The 14,917-nt window shown below is 45.3% G+C and overlaps 1 protein-coding gene across 1 annotated transcript in view; it reads left to right on the top strand.

The window, feature by feature from the left end:
* Nucleotides 1-6,558: 6,558 nt before the first annotated feature.
* Nucleotides 6,559-14,917, top strand: part of PIKFYVE (phosphoinositide kinase, FYVE-type zinc finger containing) — a 93,569-nt gene continuing 85,210 nt past the window's right edge. Inside the window, exons 1-2 of the mRNA XM_060257462.1 lie at nucleotides 6,559-6,843; nucleotides 12,437-12,616. Of these exons, the coding sequence (XP_060113445.1) occupies nucleotides 6,669-6,843; nucleotides 12,437-12,616 (355 nt within the window). The 5' untranslated portion in view covers nucleotides 6,559-6,668. The remainder of the gene's footprint in view (nucleotides 6,844-12,436; nucleotides 12,617-14,917) is intronic.

The following is a 14,917-nucleotide window of genomic DNA, read 5'->3' as shown; positions in this document are numbered from 1 at the left end:
GATTAGGTAGCAGAGATATAAATTTTATAAAGGACACAGACAAACACAAATATATATATTTTCAAAAACTTAAAACATGCTTAAAACATTAGCACATTGGTCTTAAAGATGCTTCCTTTGTATTTCTCCCATAGGATCCAGGGAACTGGGCAAAGGAAGCTCTGACTCTTTCCTTCCTTCCCCAGGGCACCAGGAAGCAGAGGACCCTCAGCCAATAGAAGGAAGAGAGGCTTGGCTCAGTAGCTCTGATGTGAATTTGAGAGAGCCTGGTAAAGCAAGCTTTGCCTCCCCCCTTCCCCAAGGAAGGAGCCTCAGCCAATGGAGAAAACAGAGGTTTTGCTCGCAGCTCCTGTGCAATTGAGCAAGCCTTGCAAAGTAAGCTGTTATGCTGAAGGAAGCAAGAGAGAGGGAGAAGGAAGCAGATGACAGCCAGTTGCTTGGGGGCCTGATAGGAGCCCTCTGGGGGCTCGGCCCCCGAACTGCATGTTTGACACCCCTGTTTTACCTGTCTTCGTTTCATTCAAACCAAGGGCAGCGTTATGTCGTTGGCTTCTGTTTGGGGTCTTTCCCAAAGAGCAGGTTTTTGGGCCTCACTGTTCTCTGCCTTAAGAAGTCCCAAAGTGGCTTACGAACACTTTCCCTTCCTCTCCCCACAACAGCCACCTTGTGAGGTAGGTTGGGCTGAGAGAGCTCCGAGAGAATGGTGACTGGCCCAAGGTCATCCAGCAGGCTTCATGTGGAGGGGGAGGAGTGGGGAATCAAACCATGTTCTCCAGATTAGAATCCGCTGCTTTTAACTGCTACACCAAGCTGGGTCACAAGGGCTAGCAACTGAAGTGCGGGCTCTCAAGTGTTGGCAACATTGAAATATAGGAGTGATGGAGTGAAAGAAAGGATGTTACTTTAGAAATGCCATTCTGGATTAGACCAAAGAGACATCTAGGGCACTGCCCTGACAATGGTCAACTAAGTTACCTCAGGGATGGTCACCAGAGGAAGGCTGATGTTGACTGCATCCATCTTTGTTTCCCCAAAATTATTCTGTCTTTGACTATAAGGAATTGTTGGGGTAACAGTCTGGCTTGCTGTTGCATCTTGGTTGTGATTCTGTCTCCTTCCTGTCACATGTGTGAAGGGCTGGGTCTGGCCAGAGACTTGGGCCAATAACCACTAAATATGCCAGCCACCAGATTCAGAACCTGGCCGGACTGTGGCTTTGTGCATGTGTGTATTTTTAATTTATTAATTGTGTAATTGCTTGTTTAAATTAATTACCGTTGTATGCCGCTTGAGGAGAGGCTGCGTCTCAGCAGAGCTTTGCATGCTAACAACTTCCACGGCATTTTATGTTCTTACTATGTTTTACTTTGTATACCACCTCAAGCAAGTTCTCTGGAGCAGCACTGTAGACGTTTCCTATGTAAAGAGGTGCAGAAGGTCCCAAGTTCAATCCCTGGGATTTCTAGATAAAAGGGTCAGCTAGAAGGTGATCAGTGTTCCCTCTAAGCTGCAGAGTCTTGTGAGCAAAACTACTTTTATTTATTTATATATTTTTATTTTATCAAATTTATATCCCGCCCTCCCCTGGTGGGCTCAGGGCGGCTAACAGCAGCATTACTGGCATTAAAGTTGTGAGCCGCTGCATAAATTATTGTGCTCTGGGGCTGTTTTTTCTTGCGCTAAGACAAAAATGTGTAAGCTGGAGGCTAAAAATCTGTGAGCCAGCTCACGCTAACTCACCTTAGAGGGAACCCTGAAGGTGATGTGAAAAATCTTTCCCTGACACCCTGGAATGTTGTTGTGAGTCAGGCAACTTGGATGGATCGATGGTCTGTCTTCCTATAATAGAGCTTCCCCCCCCCTCATATCATAGAGTTGGAAGGGCACCACTAGGGTCATCTAGTCCAACCCCCTGCACAATGCAGGAACTTCACAAATACCTCCCCCTAAGTTCACAGGATCAGCATTGCTTTGCATGCTAACAACTTCCATGACATTTTATGTTCTTACTATGTTTTACTTTGTATACCACCTCAAGCAAGTTCTCTGGAGCAGCACTGTAGACGTTTCCTATGTAAACAGGAACGGCCATCTACCCTCTGTTTAAAAACTTCCAAGGAAGGGGAGCCCACCACCTCCCGCTTCACTGAGGAACCGCTCTGTCAGGAAGTTCTTCCTAATATTGAGCTGGAAACTCTTCTGATTTAATTTCAACCCGTTGGTTCTGGTCCTATCTTCTGGGGCCACAGAAAACAAGAGCAATGCGAGGGGCTGTGGCTCAGTAGTCGAGCATTTGCTTGGCATTGATGAGGTCTTACATCCCAGGCATTTCTCTTAAGGATCAGGCAGTGGGTGATATGAAGGAACTCTGCCTGAGACCCTGGAGAGCTGTTGCCGATTTGAGTAAACCATATTGACCTTAATCAGGGGTGGAATTCTAGCAGGAGCTCCTTTATATATTAGGCCACACCGCACGATGTAGCCAATCCTGCAAGAGCTTACATGGCTCTTTTTTGTAAGCTCTTGGAGGATTGGCTACATCAGGGGTGTGTGGCCTAATATGCAAAGGAGCTCCTGCTAGAATTCCACCCCTGACCTTAATGGACTGATTCAATTTAAGGCAGCTTCACGTGAGACAAGTGACTTGTTGCGAGCATCAAGGACTTTGGATGGGCAGCAGAATCACTTTAGACTTATCTGGCCTTTGCTGAAGTGTATTTAGTTATAGAATAAAGTTTGAGTCCAATGGCACCTTGAAGACCAACAAGTTTAATTCTTGGTATAAGCTTTTGTGTGCACACTCACTTCTACCCAGAATTAAACGTGTTGGTCTTTTTTCCCTTCTTCACAGTTCTCTCTACTCAATTTCCTTTATTTACATTTACAGTATATCACAAAACTATAACACAAGCTATACTTCTATATACATAACAAATCAATAAAACAAAGGTGAGATAGGCAGTTTCACTCTCCATCGTCCATTCATATGCAACACTTTGCTCTCATTTTCTTTTATGTTTCTTCTTTTGCCCTACGAGCTTAGCCTAATTACGTCCTTCATTTCATTTACACTTACATAATCATTCATAGAGCTTTGACTAATCCCGTATCTTCTTTTTACATGGTTGAGTATTCAGCATGCATATCAGTTTATCTACTTCTGCTATACCCAGTATCTTTACTATCAGCTCATCTATAGATGGAACTTCCTTTCTTTTCCAAAATTGCGCAAATATAATTCTTGCAGCTGTTATTATATGAATTGGCATATATTTTGCCGATTTATCCTTCTTTAAAAGCATATTTAGCAAGAATAACTCGGGTTTAAATGGTGTTGTTAGCTTCATTATTTTTTGTATCAACTCATGGACCTTTATCCAATACCCTTTAGCAACTTTGCAGGTTCACCATATATGATAAGTGCCCACTTGCTTCTCGCGTTTCCAACATGTTGGTTTTCAAGGTGTCACTGGACTCAAACTTCGTTCTCTTGCTTCAGACCCACCTGAATGTATTTAGTTATAGTAAACCTTCGTTTCCCCTTTTTAGAATGGTAGTTCGTTGACCGTGTTGTGCAGCCTGGATTCACATGGCTTCTGGGAGAAATCTCTGCCAGTTGTCAGGGGGAGGAGGTGGGACAAAGGGATTGGAAAAACCATTGTGGCTAAACTGTTTTAGACTCAGATTTCTTTTTACCACAAACTCACCTGTTCTCGTTCATGACTTAGAAGAATATAAGCTTGTCTGAGTATCCGATACTGCCCTGTTCCTCTTTCCCCGCCCATCGGCTTCCTGGAGGCAGAGTGAACAATTTGGGATGATTGTTAAAGTTTTTTTGCTGACATTGAGTTTAGCTGCTCTGCTGAACGTGTCTGTTTGATGGCAGTAGTGGTTTGGATCCTCATTACTGATCCAGAGTGGAGTCTGCATAATGGAACTTCTCCGTCTTCTGACTTCTGCTGAAAGCCAGCATTGTGTAGTGGTTAAGAGCAGTAGACTTTAATTTGGAGAACCAGGTTTGATTCCCTACTCCTCTTTCACGTGGCACCTGCTCCGTGACCTTGGGCCAGTCACAGTTCTTTCAGGTCTCTCTCAGCCCCTCCTGCCTCTCAAGGTGTCTGTTGTAGGGAGAGGGAGGGAAAGGTGATTGTAAGCTGCTTTGAGACTCCTCAGGGTAGAGAAAAGCAGGATATAAAAACCAGTTCTTCTAAAGCAGCTTATGACCCAGCCCATGTTCTGTTCCTGGGGTTCAAGGAGCTCTGGAAAAGCATGGGGAGGCAAAGAAGAAGGGGAAATCACTACCCCAGGGGTGTCAGACATGCAGCCTGGGGGCTGAATCAGGCCCCTGGAGGGCTCCTATCAGGCCCCTGGAGGGCTCCTATCAGGCCCCTGAACAACTGGCTGTCATCTGCTTCCTTCTCCCTCTCTCTTGCTTACTTCTGTGTAACAACATGCTTTGCAAGGCTTACTCAATCACACAGGTCTCTATTTTCTCCATTGGCTGAGGCTCTTCCTTTGCAGAGGAAGGGGAAGGGAGGCAGAGCTTGCTTTGCCAGGCTCTCTCAATTAAACAGCAGAGCTACTGAGCCAAGCCTCTCTTCCTTCTATTGGCTGAGGCTCCTCCTCCTCCTGGCCCCCTGGGGAAGGAAGAAAAGATTCAGAGCTTCCTTTGCCCAGTTCCCTGGATCCCATCAGAGAAATGCAAAGAAAGTTCCTTTAAGACCAACAAGTGCTAATGTTTTAAGCATGTTTTAAGTTTCTTAAATTTTTTTCCAATTGTGTTTGTGTCCTTTTAAAAGTTTATATCTCTGCTAATTAATCTCAAGTAAGTATACACATGGCCTGGCCTGACATGGCCCAGCCCAACACAGCCCAACCCGACAAAGTCTCATTTATGTCAGATCCGGCCCTCATAACAAGTGAGTTCGACACCCCTACACTACCTGCTCTTCCGCTGATGAAACAGCAACCTGGGATCCAACTCAGTAACTTTGAAGCTTCACTAAAAATAATCCTCTGGGGAGAAACATTTTTTCCTTCTTGTTGTCTGGACTAGTCATAATTAGTGATCATAAAAACATGACTACAACATGTGACATTCTTCAGCTTTAACTCAGTCTTGTGAATGGCCTCCAGGAGTCCATTTGTCTGCAGTGATTTAAAAAATAAAGGTTTCCCGGCAGTAAACATCTTATAAGTCTGAAGGGTTGGTTATTTCCTTTTCAGGCTGTTGATGGTCTGCAAATGACATTGCTATGGTAGCAAGGAGGAAATGGTACCTTTCCTTGCTGGGAAACTCCCTTAGACCAAGGGCTCCCTAGAAAGTAGCTGCCACCACTCTGGGTCTCCTGAGAACATCTAGAATGACCTTCTGAGAAGGTAGTCTTCCAACCCAGTACTAGAACGATAATAAAATACCTTCTAGCCAACCTGGTAGCAGCACCTGTGCAGTCTAGCATGCGAGGAAAAGATTTAGAGAAATATCCCAGAGCAATGGACTGTAATAAGTGAAGCAAAAAAAAAAGTTTATAAAATGTGTAATTATAAAAGGGAGGAAAAAGAAAAGGAAAAAGGTGGTTGAGCCCAAAAGGAATGGAGAAGGGGCAAAACAATAAAGCATTCCAATAAAAAGCAATAGAGTTGAACTACCGAAGCTAAACACACACTATAGTGTGTGCAAAATTTTGTGTTGTATCAAAAAGTTGAAGGAGTCCTTACCCCCGTGCAACTTCCCCGGGATTTAGTTTTCACTGAAGAAAAAGGAAAATCCCAAATGTCCAGATATTTACCCTAAATGGAGTTGGACTCCTTTCTAAGAATGTCAGGTGGACTTCTCCAATCCCATGCTGATTGGATCCAACCCAGTTTCTCATAATGGAGCTACTTTTGGTTCTTAATCTGTATAGCTCATGCAAAGGGGAAATGACCGCAGAAGGGTGCAGTGTTGAGTTTGGGTGGAAGAAATTTGAGGTCAAACATCTGTCTGTCCAGAAGCCTGCTAGATGACTTCAAGCCAATCAGTGTCTCCCAGCTTGCCCCTGCTTCCAGGCTCTGGTATTCCAAGGAGATCTCCCATCTCAGTACTTGCCAGGGTTGGCCCTGCTCAACTTTTGAGATTTGAGATTGGGCTTACCTGGGCTACCCAGATCAGGGCAAGACCAACAAGATTTTTGGGGGTATGAGTGTCTGACAAAGGGAGCTTTGACTCTCAAAAACTCATATCCTGAAATCTTGTTGACCTCAAAAGTGCAACTGGACTTGAATCTATCCATATGCTGCTACCTGATAATGGTAAGTGCTGGACCATAAGAACATAAGAGAAGCCATGTTGGATCAGGCCAGTGGCCTATCCAGTTCAACACTCTGCCAAACAGTTGGCCAAAAAACCCGGGTGCCACCAGGAGGTCCATCAATGGGGCTCTGTGGAAGGAAAGAAGATAGGGTTGCCAAATCCAGGTTAGGAAATTCCTGGAAGCTCTGCTTGGATCTATGTTGCAGATAGCTCAGGTTGGCAAGAACGAATTCCTAAATCAGACATCCTTTTACTTTAGGATCTTGTCATACTGGACCAGAAAAGTTGTTGAGGCCTGGATGGTGTCTTGTGTGGTCACTGGAAGAAGCCAACAAAGTGTTGAGAGTGTGCCTCCAATCTCCTGGGGGTCCATGAGATGGCCACAGATGACAAGCCATCTCCGACGCCGGACTCAACGAGTGAGGTGCCCTCCTCCCCTGGCGGCAGTCCTTCCCACCTTACACACTTCAAGCCTTTGACTCCCGACCAAGATGAACCTGCTTTTAAATCTGCCTACAGCTCTTTCGTGAATCTCTTCCGTTTTTCTAAAGGTAAGCTCTAAACTCGGTTTTGTTTTCAGTTTTTTGTGTCCAACCAGCGAAGTGCTGGAGAAGGAGGGCTGAAATATGTCTCACAGCTCTTCAGGGCCTGTGAATATTCTCTTATTCATTGGACTAGATCAGGGGTGGCCAAACTGTGGCTCTTTCACACATACTGTGTGGCTCTTGGAAGTTCCCACTGTCCCATTGGCTGGCTTGGAAAAGGCATTTAAAGTCCCTTTAAATCACTTTGCAACGCCAGCTTGGAGGCTTAGAGAATGCAGTAAAGTTTAAACTTAAAGTTGCTTTCTTTCCACTCTCCTCCCTCTCCCATCTGTATGCCCCCCTTCCTTCCTTGTGGCTCTCGAACATCTGATGTTCATGTCTTGTGGCTCTCAAACATCTGACATGTATTCTGTGTGGTTCTCGGGTTAAGCAAGTTTGGCCACTCCTGGACTAGATCAGTATTCTCTCTAAACTGCAGAGTCTTGTAAGCAAAAATTCTACTTTGTGAGCTCCTGACATTAAAGTTGTAAGCTACTGCATAAATTAGTGTGCTCTGGGGCCATTTTTCATGAGCTAAGACAAAAATGTGTGAGCTGGAGGCTAAAATGTGAGCTAGATCATGCTAACTCAGCTTAGAGGGGACACTGGACTAGATCCTGCATGACCTTAATAACAGGCTCTGCCTCTCTGAGGTGCCATGAAGTTCTTTATTCAACAAGTGATTCAAATGTGAAATTCACTGCCAGAGGATGTAGTGATAGCCACAAGCATTCATAGCTTTAAAAAATGCTTAGGTTAAGTTCATGGTGGGTCCATCAGTGACTACTGGACCAGAGGGAACCTCCACATTCAGAGACAGTAAAACCCTGCATACCAGTGCTGGGAGGCAACATAAGGGGAAGGTCTCATCCTCTATGCCCCGTTTGTTGGCTCTCTAGAGTAACTAGTTGACCTGTGTGTGTGAGACAGGATGCTGGACTAGATGGACCACTGGTCTGATCCAGCAAGCCTCTTCTTTCATCCTTACAAAAGATTTGTGGTTGGCAAAACATAAGGGGAAGGCCTCAACTTCTATGCCCTGTTTGTTGGCCCCCCCAGAGTAACTCGTTGGCCTGTATGTGAGACAGGATGCTGGGCTAGATGGAACACTGGTCTGATCCAGCAAGGCTTATGATACAGGCCCCATGCTTGTTAGCAGAAGTGTGTGTGTGGGGGGGCTACTTACAACCAGGGCTTTTTTTGTAGCAAGAACGCCTTTGCATATTAGGCCACACCCCGCTGATGCAGCCAGTCCTCCAAGAGCTTACAGTAGGCCCTGTAAGAAGAGCCCTGTAAGCTCTTGGAGGATTGGCTACATAAGAGGGGTGTAGCTAATATGCAAAAGAGTTCCTGCTACGATAGAAGCCCTGCTTACAACAACAAAAGTATCTGTGCCAGAAATCTGTACTAGTTTAGGCTGCATATTAATGTTGTTGCAGATAACCAGAGCCCTGTGTAGAGGGGATTGTACCTGCTGATACTATCTGTGACTTCCACAGGGACGTGGATAGGGGCTCCGTTTCTTTTTGCAGGGAGCAGACTGCATTGAATCCTTCACAAACGGTACCTTGAATATCAGCAGACATAACAGCATTCTCTTCTCCGCCCCATCCTACCCAGTTAATTTCAACAGGACTCTGGTCTTTGTTAAATACTCTCCAGTAGGTATGATTAACCAACCATAAGATACAAAGTGGAGGTGAAGGTTTTGGTGGTCTTTGCTGTCCCCTATCAGAGGAGGGTCGATCAAAGGAAGAATTGTTGGATCATGGAGCTGGAAGGCCTTTGAGAAGTATCTGGCCCTCAGCTCCTTGTAATGACAGTTGGATTAAGGAGGGAGAATGCCTGGTTTATGCAATGCCTGGCATGCATTTATTAATCTGGGCAAAAGTGGCAACCTTTGCCCCCTTCCAGTCAGGCTGAGCCCTGGAGAGAGGGCTTGTAAAAGAGACTGTGTTCGCTTAGCGGCTAAGAGTTCACGTTTTGAAGAAGAAGAAGACTGCAGATTTATATCCCACCCTATACTCTGAATCTCAGAGTCTCAGAGCAGTCACAGTCTCTTTTACCTTCCCCCCCCCCCCCCACAACAGACATCCTGTGAGGTTGATGGGGCTGAGAGAGCTCTCACAAAAGCTGGCCTTTCAAGGACAGCTATGGCTAACCCAAGGCCATTCCAGCAGCTGCAAGTGGAGGAGTGGGGAATCAAACCCAGTTCTCCCAGATAACAGTCAGCATACCTAACCACTACACCAAACTGCCTCTTTTTGCTGTTTTGAAAGCTGGTGGTTTTTTGCTGGCAGGTACTGAGGAAACCGTGAGAACTTGGGAGGTGCCAGAACCATATCACGCTCTACAGTGTAGGTCATGTCCCCCCAGATGCTTGACTTAACGGATATATTTGTCTAGAAATTCTCTTCCTCTCTTCCTGCCTAAAGGACTGAATCAGGATCTGAGTGTACTGAATTCAGCTATGAAATGCAAGCAGAAAGAGTAGAAAGCCGACTTTTCTAGGTATGGCTGACTTATTTTCAGTCTCACATGGTTCCAAAAGTTCTAGCTGTCCCTCTTAGGAGATCCTGGTGATTGCAATGGAAGACCTGAATGACTTCTTCTGGTCCAGTTTCTAATGGAGGTTTAAATGGGCAAAGAAGGAGAATACAGAGTCACCCTGTGGTGCGGCATCTGCTCCTGTATGACTCGCTCGATCAGGGGTGGAATTCTAGCAGGAGCTCCTTTGCATATTAGGCCACACCCCCGATGTAGCCAATCCTCCAAGAGCTTACCAAAAAGAGCCTTGTAAGCTCTTGGAGGATTGGCTACATCACGGGTGTGTGGCCTAATATGCAAAGGAGCTCCTAATATAATTCCACCCCTGCTCTCGACTGATGTCTAAACTAATGGCTGGTAATGGAAGCTGAGACAGGAGTGAGAAAGATAGACTCCCCCTCCCGTTCTGGGCTTTTAACTTCGTTGCTCCATTTGTATAATGTTTTCTTGCTAACAGGTGGAGGAAGAGGGTAATTAAGGCCAGTCTGAAGATTTTCTTTTTGTTGGACAACGAGCATATGCGTGTCTATGATCAATCTAGTTAAATTAGCACACTTCCAGGGCTTTTTTTGTAGTAGGAACTCCTTTGCAGATTAGGTCACACCCCTCTTATGTAGCCAATCCTCCAAGAGTTTACAGGACTCTTCCTACAGGGCCTACGGTAAGCTTTGGAGGATTGGCTACATCAAGGGGGTGTAGCCTAATATGCAAAGGAGTTCCTGCTATAAGAAAAGCCCTGCTTATTTCTGAGTAAACGTGCAGAGCATCAGACTGTAAAGTAGTTCTCTCTCTAGATTCTACGATTCCCTGATGACAGAGAACCAGTGCGGTGTACTGGTTATTGTCAGGGCTAGGATCTAAGAGGACCCAGGTTCGAATCCCCATTGTACCATGGAAGGCTGCCAGTTGACCTTGGGCCAGTCGTATGCTCTCTGCCTAACCTACATCACAGGGTTGTTGTGAGGATAGAAAGGAGAAGAGAATGGCATAAGTTATTTTGGGTTCCCATTGGAAAGGACGGTGGGATATAAATTTAGTAAATAAATGCTGTGGGGAATCTAGTTCTAGTAAAGGCTTTTAAGAACATAGGAAGAGCCCTGCTGGATCATACTGATAGTCCAAGAGTAGTCAAGCTTGCTTAATGTAAGAGCTGTGTAGAATAAACATCAGGTGTTTGAGAGCCCCAGGGTGTGGCTGTCAGATGTTTGAGAACCTGAAGGAAGGAGGGAGAGAGGGCTGGAAAGAAAGCTACTTTAAAGGCATTCTCCAAGCTGCCAGCTGGCTTGGCTAGGAGAAGGAATTTAAAGAGACAAATGCCTTCTCCCAGCCAGGCAGTGGGGAGCCCCAGGAGATGTGTGAAAGAGCCACATGTGACTCCTGAGCTGCAGTTTGGCCGCCCCTGTAATGGTCCATCTAGTCCAGCATCCTGTCTCACACTGGAGGGCTAACAACAGGGCACAGAGGCTTCCCCTGATGTTGCCTCCTGGCTCTGTGATCCAGAGGCTTAATGCCTCTGAGTGTGGAGGTTCCCCTCAGTCACCAGGGCTAGTAGCCATTGATAAAACTAATCCTCCATGAATCCATCTAATCCCCGTTTAAATCTATCTAACCCCCTTTTAAATCTATTTATTCATGCGGCCGTTAACTACATTTTCTAACAGAGAATGCCACATTTTAATCGCTTTCTGTGGAAAGCAGTATTTCCTTTTGTCCGTCTTGAACCTGCTGCTCATTAGCTCTTATTACAAGATGGAGGTTACCGGAGAAAATGGCCTTCAGGTAGCTACACTGTGTGTGGAATAGTTAATATAGCTAGTGAAATCTCTTGAAAGCATTAAACCAGACTGACGTAGACGGCTGCGAGGTTAATTTGCACTGCCCACAACATCATACGTTGGGTGCGAAGACACGCAAGTGCTGTCGTAACAAGTATTGCACAACCAGTCTTTCCCCCATTTAGACATCTAATTTGGATGGACCAAATTCTCATCTATATTACTATTAATAACACTGATATATTACCATGGCCTAGAAAGAGGAGGCCTCGTAATCTATTATGCAGTCTTTTTTTTTTTTAAACCCAAAATGGCAGCTGCTGCAGTCTGAATCCAAAGAACTTTTGCTCCCGTAGAGTAATTCATGTTATAGTGCTTGAGAAGCTAATGGTTATTCTGTGTCATTAGCAGGGGTTGTTTTGTAAAAAAAAAAAAAGGTGGTAGAGCTCATTAGCATAACTCATTAGCATATGTGGGCCCCCCACCATCCAAAAGCAACCTGATGCAAGAAAGGAGAGCCCCGGGCGAGCGAGGCCTGCTTGGGCTGGCTAGAGATCCAGCCAGCCTAAGCAGGCCTCGCTCACCTGGGGCTCTCCTTGCCCCCCCCCCCTCAGTCAAAAGGCCAGCAAGCCACCCGCCACCCAAAATCACATAAGAAGTGGAGAAAGGGTAGAGTGGGGGTCTTCTCCAGAGGTTAATGAGGGCTGCTGGGGGTGTGGCAAAGCCCCTAGTGGCTGGCTGTCCACTCTCCTAATCCAGGGATTGTTATGCAGCTGCACCTACTATTCAATGGACAAGGTAGGTGGGGAGGAAGAGGGGGAACCCTCAGAAAGGTTCAGGAGCTGTGCTCCTGTGAGCTTGCTGCTGAATCTGAGGCCTGGTCATTAGTGTAGTTCCATCTGTTTACGTGGTCAGGGTGTCCTCAGAGAGGTTAATAGGGAAGATGAGGACACTTCAGTCCAGTGTTTGTGTGCTGGCTATGAATGGAACATCTTTGCCGGCCAGGAGCTGCGGTACAGTTTACACTCCCCCCACCCCGATGCAAGTTCACAGGTGAAGAAAGAGGGCTTTCTTCCTTTTACTTCTCTCCTTCTTAGATCTGCATGTTGACTCCATGGACAAATAACTGCCTGAACAGATCCTTTGAAAGAAGTGGAAAGCATTCCATCAGAGTTTCAGTTTGTTCACATTCGTGATTGCTGGTTGTACCCCACTAATGTCCACTCTGTGTTTTCTAGATGATGGTCGACCTGTTTTCTCTGCAGAGAGAGCCGAAACGGGGCAAGGGGACCAGCCGCCTCTGAACACAAGCTGGCCGAGCCCGCAACACTGTTCGAGGGGACAGTCCCTGCGATCACCAGTGCCTTACAAAAAGACGATCGCTGGGGAGCTGCAGAGGAGATCTTCCACGTCGTTAGGTAAGAGAGCTGCACTTTAAAAGGGGTAGCGTCTATGGCTTAACCTGGAAGGGTTCCCTGGCAGATCAAATAAACTCAAATTAGATTATTTTCTGTCAGATAGGAACTACCAGACAACAAGACAGATGGCTAGGTTCTGTTCCCACGTTTATTAAGAACGCAAAAAGCTAGACACATAGGGCAAACTGTAAATCTTTTAACAAATTTTAAAGTGACTTTTTAACAGGTTTAAAAGGTTAAATAATCTTTTATATTCTTTTTACTGTTATTACCCTCAAATCATCAAATCTTGATATGTAGACTCTTTATGGGACTTTTTATAAGGTACTTTTAAGGTTGTTCTAAATGACTTACATGTTCTGGTCAATGACTGTAATAATAAACTGAACTGAACTGGCTTAACCCGTCATGGGTTCAAAAACTTTTCCAAATGTTCACCTCCAGAGATCCTTGGAGAGATGGCTTTAAGGAGGTCTGTGCTTTTTTTTAAAAAAAGTATTCACCTTTGGAGTCCTAGTTTCCTGTGGCCAGAATAAGCTAAGCAAAATGGAGAGTTTGTTTATATTTCCTTTGGCTTTATTGTCTTTAGTTGCACAGGATTTTGAGTATTGCATCGAACTATGGGAAGGTGGGTTTTGGAAATAAGAAAAGCAGGAAGGGAAATAAGCACATGGACTGTGGTCCATTGCACTGGAAGTGTACTGGTTGAAGAAGACTTACCTTAACTGTCCTGTCTTAATGTATAGAAGAAACTGCCCACAAAGACAGATTCAGGTGGGTAGCCATGTTGGTCTAAGCGCTAGAACAGAGTTCGAGTCCAGTGGCACCTTTAAGACCAACAAAGTTTAATTCTGGGTAGAAGCTTTCACGTGCATGCACACTTCTCCAGAGACCTGAAAATATCTGAAGAAGATACGCGAAGATCTCTGAAGAAATGTGCATTCACATGAAAGCTGTTACCCAGAATTAACTTTTGTTGCTCTTAAAGGTGCTGCTGGACTCCAACTTTGCCCACAAAGTTAACTTTTCTATTTCCATTTGTGGGGTGTGGAAAGAAAAATGGCATGAAATCTCGGTTTAGAAATAAAAGCTAGTCTTCCCAGGCAACTGCAGGGGGATGCTGGTTTTGAAAGCAGAATTTTTATATAGTTAGGAAATCCATTGCTGAATGCTTAATTGGAGCGGGAATCTTCCTGGGGACTCCTTTCTGCTCGAATGTGTGAAGAGATCTTGGCCTCTGACATTTCAAAGCGCAGAACAGGACAATGTCCAAACAAGAGAAAGCCAAAGAGAAGCTCTGAAGGAATGCTTGGATGCCAGTACAGTGTATATCCCACATTCTGAACAAAGCAGGGGTTGGTCTTAAAGGTGGAACTTGACTCCTGCTTTGTTCAACTGCTTCAGACCAACACGGCTGCCCTCTTGGATCTATCCCACATTCTGTTGAACGCCCTTTGCTTTATTACGAGTTCTAACCTGTTTTCACTGTGAACCCGACGACATTACACCCTCCATGCAAAGGCATTAGCAAAGCCTGCAGTGTTACTGTCTGTCTGTTGACCAGCTCAGCTTCCAAGCAAATATATTGGCGAAAACTAAGGCTCAGATGTTTCGTTAAGGCCAGCCAGCTGGGTTTTAGGACAGCCAGTTCAACAGTTCAGTATTTCCAAGTGTCAGCCCTAGATACATAGAATCAGGGCTTTTTTTGTAGCAGGAACTCCTTTGTCTATTAGGCCACATGCCCCTGATGTAGCCAATCCTCCAAGAGCTTACAGTAGACCCTGTAAGAAAAGCCCTGTAAGCTTCAGGAGGATTGGCTACATCAGGGGCGTGTGACCTAACATGCAAAGGAGTTCCTGCTACAAAAAAGCCCTGCAGAGAATAGTGGTGAAAAGTGCTATCAGGTCACAGCTGACGTATGGCTTAGCCCAGGGGTGTTGAACTCATTTCTTATGAGGGGTGGATCTGACATAAATGAGATGTTGTCGGGCTGGGCCATGTTGTATTTCCGCAGAGTCCCCTTTTTCCCAAACAAAGGACTCCCCAAACAACAGAGGTGCAGAACAGTTGGTGTGCAGCTCTTTTTGTTTTCACATTAATGTAGGGAGGAAAACAGCCCTTCACACCCCCTTCCTTCGTTCTCCTTCGACTTTCCTTTACAAAACATAATCATTTTATACCCTCCTGTAAACAAAAGAAATTCAGTTGATTGGCTACAAAGTCCTCGCTTCCGGCAATTTGTGGTATCTCATTGGTTTAAAGAAACCCGTCTCTCTCAGGATGGGATAATTCCTTAGGGAG

This window comes from Heteronotia binoei, chromosome 16 (assembly GCF_032191835.1).
Source record: "Heteronotia binoei isolate CCM8104 ecotype False Entrance Well chromosome 16, APGP_CSIRO_Hbin_v1, whole genome shotgun sequence".
Lineage (NCBI taxonomy): Eukaryota > Metazoa > Chordata > Lepidosauria > Squamata > Gekkonidae > Heteronotia > Heteronotia binoei.
Note: the sequence above shows the minus strand (reverse complement) of the source record. Positions and strands in the feature narration are given on the sequence as shown.